Source organism: Ceratotherium simum, chromosome 22 (genome assembly GCF_057802395.1).
Source record: "Ceratotherium simum simum isolate JZ-2026a chromosome 22, ASM5780239v1, whole genome shotgun sequence".
NCBI classification, from domain to species: domain Eukaryota; kingdom Metazoa; phylum Chordata; class Mammalia; order Perissodactyla; family Rhinocerotidae; genus Ceratotherium; species Ceratotherium simum.
Window position 1 is genome coordinate 27,023,848 of NC_141921.1, and position 6,000 is coordinate 27,029,847.

General features: G+C 58.3%; 1 protein-coding gene across 1 annotated transcript in view; it reads left to right on the top strand.

Annotated features, from left to right (window-relative positions):
* The window catches only part of SDC3 (syndecan 3), a 39,020-nt gene extending 34,776 nt beyond the window's left edge, over positions 1-4,244 (top strand). Inside the window, exon 5 of the mRNA XM_087447085.1 lies at positions 342-4,244. Coding sequence (XP_087303211.1) covers positions 342-508 — 167 coding nt within the window. The 3' untranslated portion in view covers positions 509-4,244. The remainder of the gene's footprint in view (positions 1-341) is intronic.
* The last annotated feature ends 1,756 nt before the right edge of the window (positions 4,245-6,000 follow it).

Below are 6,000 nucleotides of genomic sequence, written 5' to 3' on the forward strand. Positions count from 1 at the left end.
GGCAGAGTTTTTCTTTCCTGATGGTGTATAAAACACTGGAACATCTTCCGACCCGTGGCATCGTACATTTGACGAGGACCATAGCACCTCGCTTATTAGCACTGTATGAGGATTTGATGAGTTAGTGTGCGTTAGGCGACTAGAACAGAGCCAGACCGCAGCAGAGCTGTAAATGGCAGCCAGTGCTGGTGGTAGTGAAATGACTCCAACTCCAGTCTCAGGTTCTAGGCTCCCAGCCCTCTCCCCACTCTTGCCCCCACCCCCGGGACCCTCTGCCCTCTCCCCAGCTCTAAGCTCATCCCACACCTCTGGCCCTTGACTTCTGCCTTCTTCCTCCACAGCTGTGATTGTGGGTGGGGTGGTGGGCGCCCTCTTCGCCGCCTTCTTGGTCACGCTGCTCATCTACCGCATGAAGAAGAAGGACGAGGGCAGCTACACGCTGGAGGAGCCTAAGCAGGCAAGCGTCACGTACCAGAAGCCTGACAAGCAGGAGGAGTTCTACGCCTAGCGGAGCCACAGTGCCTCCCCGTAGCCTCAGCGCCACCCCTCCGCCCAGTCCCCAGTCCGGCCCCACCAGCTGTGGCCTGGGACTGGGCCTGGGAGGAAGCCTGGCCCCAGTTCATCTCTGCCTGCCCACCCAAGGTCTGCCCAGACTGCCAGATCTTCCCCAGGGGACAGGGGGCACTGCCATCTGCCCCAGACTGTGCCCTTACGAGCTCATCTCTTGTCCCCCACCAGCCTGGGGCTTCAGGACCTCATGTCAGATGGACAGGAGGAAGGAAGCTCCTGATTGGCTGGTGGAAGAAGGGGTGGGGCTTGAGCCCCAACCTGGCCCCACAGGGCTGGCTGAGGTCTCCTTTTAGGGGCAGAGAGGCACTCAGGCTGGTTTCCAGGACAAGCATTTGGCAAGCTCAGCCCTTGAAATCATCAAGACACCACAACCTTGCGCTCCTGTCCCAGGGCCCCTCTCTGCCTGGGTGGGAGGGTATCCCTTGTCACCAGCCTGTTTTATTCTGGCCTCTCTAGGGTTGTGGGGTCATTCTCCCCTCACTGCTGCCCGATACACATGCACCCACAGGCTTCACCTCCTCCCCAGTCTGCCCCTGAGGAATTGGCTTCCCGAGGGCGCCCTGGCAGCCACTGGTGAGGAGGAGCTGGGCTGCTTGGACCTCCCTCTCGAGAGTGGACTCTGCACAGACACTGTCTCCCACACGGTCACACATGTTGTCACACACAGAGACAAAAGCGTGCAATGACAAAAATCATACACAACCCTGACTACCCAGCCAATCAAGACATGTTACAGACACACACATTCTTCCAAAGATGTTTATTCACACGTGTTTCTCACACGACCCCAAAAGCTTGTGGCAATGCAAGTCACTAACCATCGTCACCCAGTGGTGACAGTGTGGCCTGCCTCCCTCTCTGTCCCCCCTGCCCGCCCCCCCCTGCCCGCCGGCACCACACACGTGTCTCCAGCTTTCAGGCTCACTGGGGAGGGTGTAATCAGGCCGGAACACTCAGCCCATATTGGGTCCCCTGAGTTGCCCTGTGACACTCAGTCCTCGCCATGACACCCACACCAACCACACTGCCACCAACCCCGGCGTGTCAGACACAATCCCACCTGGATGCACAATCTCACCCCTCACAGCCCTGCTCTCACACTGGAGGATGACAAGTGGGCCTTTTTCAGAATAAAGTGTGGTGTGGGGGGCTGTTGCCACAAGCCCCCTCAGGGCACTCCAGCCGGGCCTGGCTTCAGCCCTGCCTGCTTTCCTCCCCTCCGTGGCCTGCAAAGGGGTTGGTTCGGGACCAGTCCCCAGCTAGCTGGGAGCCTTGCTGAGGAAGGCAGGCTGATTCCTGGAATTCGGCCTCGGGCTGGGGAGGGGGCTTGGGCCTCCCGGGGCCAGAGGCCCCGGGTGGGGAGGGAGCCTATAGTCTGGCTCCTGGTCTCCCTGCATCCCCCTCCGGCTCTGAGCTGGGGGCTGACTCTGCCTCCCAGGACACAAGTCTCCAAAGTGCCTGTGAGGGTGGGCCTGCCACCTGGGCCCTCTGCACCCTCTCCCCTGGGCCCCAGGCCCACCTCACCCCCACCCTGGGGTCACCCTGGGCCCTGCCCGAGGACACCTGCCCGCTCATTTGGCCTAACAACCTGGTGGTTCTCCTGGCTGCAGCTGGACGGATGGAAGCTGGGAGCAGCGCATCCAGCCGCACTGCCCCAGGAAGGGGGCTGAGAGCGGGGGCGCGGGAGTGTCATAGGCCCTGGCCCGCCTCCCCCTTCTTTGTTACCTTTGCAAGTGGGGTCACTTCCGTAGATATTTTACTTGTGGGGTCACAACACATTTTGGGGGATGTACTTAGCAGGGGCCCTTGGAGCCAAGGCATATGGTCTGAGTTGTCGTCAGCTGGGGCTCACACCCCCACCCCTCACCCGCAACCCAGATGAAAGTCAGGAACCCAGGTTTTATTTCTGTTCCCTTTTCAAGACTCCCTGGCACCAGACTTCTGCAGGGTGAGGGGTGGGTGGTGAGGGTGAGGTTCCAGGAAGCTTCCACGGCCTGTCTTTTCCACCATCCTACTTCCAGGCTGGGGCTCCATCTTTCAGACCCCATGCGCCTCCTGGCAGGGCCTGGAGTCTTGTGAGGGACCTAGCTGGCCCCAGCCTTTGGGAGGGTGGGAGTGGGAGGAGGCATCCCGGGTCCACCGTCCGTTGGAGGTGACCTGGCCTCAGTCATCCCTGGAGCAGAAGGGCTGGGGGAGGGGGAGACCAAAGTCCCAGTCTCCCTCTCCCCTGCTCCCTGGTGGGCTGCTGCCTTGGGGACAGCAGCTCTGGTGAGAAGGCCTGGGCAGGCCAAGGCTGAGAAACCAGGAAGCATGGAGGAGAGAGGACCTGGGGGGCAGCCCAGGGAAGCCCAGGGATGCTGGGACGGGGGTAGGAGACCCAGCAGTGGGCGCAGCTTCTGTCCGGGGCTGGAGCCCGTGGTGAGGGCGAGTCCAGCACAGGATGGACGAGCTGAATTTAGGCTGACTGGAGTGGCCTGCATGGGTCCAGCCTGGACCCATGAGAGTGAGGTCGGTTCCAAGGGCGAGCTGGCACTCTCCGAGGTGCAATGTGGGTGCGGGGCCATACCCTGCCTGGGCACATGGTGTGATGCATGCAGGGCCTGCCCAAATAGGTCCCCAGACACCCCAGTGCTCCTGGGGAGGGGGTCCTACAGGGCCCTGGCATTTCCTGGAAGCACGGCCAATTCCAAAGGAGAAGGAGGTTGTACAGCTTGAGAATCTCTCTGGGGCCTCGGCTACCAGAGAACACTAGGCAGGCTGGGGCCTAGGAAGTTGGGGGTTGGGCCCACCCCCCAGCTGTGACTTCTAGAGCCCAGGTTGTCTCCCCAGGGGACCACAGGGGATACCGCTCCCGAAAGGCTGGTGCCCCTGTTCGCTGGAGGCGGGTGGATGGTGGGCAGGGCTGGGCCAGGCAGGTCTGCGGGCAGTGGCTTGCAGTGCTCAGGCTGGAGCCCCCTGGGGTTGGCAGAGCCATCTGTCCGGGCTTCTAGGCTGGGGCCCTGGGCACAGGGAGCAGACTCATCTCTGCTTCTTGGGGCGGGCGTGGCCACCACCTCCTCGGCTCTCCTGAATTTCTTCTGACAGCCACCACCCTGGACTTGCTTCCCTGGCCTCCAGCCTGTAAATAGAAGCCCACAGACTGTATACAGATTTACAGAGACGTGGAGACTGGGCCCCAGCGTCGCCATCTAAGGACCGATGGCCCCGGCATCTCCCAGGTGCTGACCTGGCAGCTCCAAGCCCCTGACCCCAGCGTGGTGAATGCATGTAAATATTTTTCGTAGGCAGCGTGGCTCCAGAGAGCCCCCTGAAGACAGTGTCCCTCCTGTGCGTCCTTTCTCCTGTACAGAGCCCTCCAAGAACCCAACCTGGGGTGGGTGGGAGTTTGTCCTTCCCTCCCCCAGACCTTCCCTGCCCTCTCTCTCCCCATAACTTGTTTATTAACCGTACCTGTCCTGAGTTCACGGCCAAAACTTTAAATAAGGTAAAGCGGAGGAAAAAGACTGAAAAAGAGACCCAGGTGCCTGTCTCGCTGTGGGGACACACCTGTCCCAGCCTTGTGAAGGAACTGTTTGGGTTTGTTTTTGTTTTTTGTTTGATTGTTTTTTTTTTCTTTTTTAACACTTCCCGTGCTGTGCCCATTTATAAGAGAAAATAAAATTAAGCTGAAATGATGTACTATGGCCAGAGTGTGAGATCAACATGCAGGTCCTTTGGGGAGGGGCAGCCCACGGCCCCCCTGGGACCTCAGCCACCTTCCTTTTTAGAAGAAATTGAGAACCAGGCAAGGAGAATTGACCAACAACCTCTCCTGGGAACCATTATGGTCAAAGCTGTTCTAGGTGGAGAGTGTTCGGGAAACCACAGAGCCGACTGTGGTAAGGCCAGGGTGGGGGCTGTGGTTGGGCAGGGGCCAGGCTGTGGTGGCAGTGGGGGCCCTGTGGTCCACCCCCAGGGGAAGAACTGTGGTTTCAGGCCACAAAAAGAATCTTGGGACCACAGGATATTGGAATCAGACCGGCCGAGGCGGGACGGCCTTGGAGTCTGGTAGGCCTGGTTTCAAGCCCAGGTCGCATGTCCCAGCTCTGACTCTGGTGAGGCTACTTGGCCTCTCTGAGCCTCAATTTTCTCACCTGTAAAATGGAATAACAATGAACAATATCGCCTAGATGGCATGTGGCAAGGATTATGTGAGAAAGAACATGGAGCAACATGCCTGGCACAGTCCGCTTCAGCTCATAGGGTCTTGGATGGTGGTGTCAGAACAGAACAGAACCCCGGGAGAGGAGGAGCTCCAGGGCCTGGAACCACAGACTCACTCCTAGGATCACAGGGTCAGAGCTGCGACTGCCTTAGAGCCAGCCCTGCGCCCTGGGTATAAAATCCCTTATTTAGGGCCTCAGCTCGGGATGTCCCTGCTCCTGCCAGCACACCTCTTGTGATGGGGCTTGGTGCATCTTGGGGACCAGTGAGTCACTGCCTGTTGGAAGTCCTTTATTTTCAGCCAAAATCTGCCCCTCCAGTGTTTCCCTTCTCTGGTCCTCTTTCTTCTGTGGGGGCACACCAGGTTCTGCCCCCTTGCCATGGGATAGCTCCTAGGCATGAGTGTCGTGGTCAGGAACTTCCCTCCTCCAAGGGCAACCTCTCCATGTCCCACAAATATTTCTTCTATGAATTCATTCCTCTTAAAATGTGATACTCACACAGGGTTCTGATGGTTCTGGGGTGGGTTGGAGTCTAAGGTCCCTGGATTTGGTATAAGATCCTATGCAAGCCTCCTTCCCTCCCTCTCTGCCTCCCTCCTTCCCTCTTTCCTTTCCTCCTTTCCTTCCTCCTTCCTTCCTTCCTCCTTCCCTTCTTCTCTCCCTCCCTTCCCTGAAGTTTCCTGAGTGTCCATCCTGGAACTGGTAGATGAAGGGTCACCGAGACAGACCAGCCCTGTCCTCAGAGCACTTACAGTCTATTGGGGAGATAGACAATAACCAGAGTCTCATGACTATGTAATGACACTGCTCTGGCGGGGGGGTGGTATCTTTCCTGCATAGCCACCACCTCCAAGCTGCCCCCCATCCCCCTCGTTTCCAGACGGTTCAGAGATGGAGCCCTGAGGCCTGGGGCCTCACTGTGGTACCTCAGACAACTTGTCCCTGAGAGTCTCAGTCTGCACAACTATAAAATGGGCTGAAGGGGCCAGCCTTACTGCCTCAAGGTTCGAACAGAAGCCTGACGCCCATTAGAAGCCTACTGTGATGTGAGGGATTGGTTTGCCACCATTCGAGGCCCAGCTCATGACATGGTGCCTTCTCCAGGAAGCTTTCAGAAGATAATTCCCTCCTCCTCTGGTTCCTATAGCCTGTGGTTATCCTCCCTCCTCATTTGAATTCTAGTTATGTGCATCCATGTTTTATTCTCAGCTTGGAAGAGTGGAAA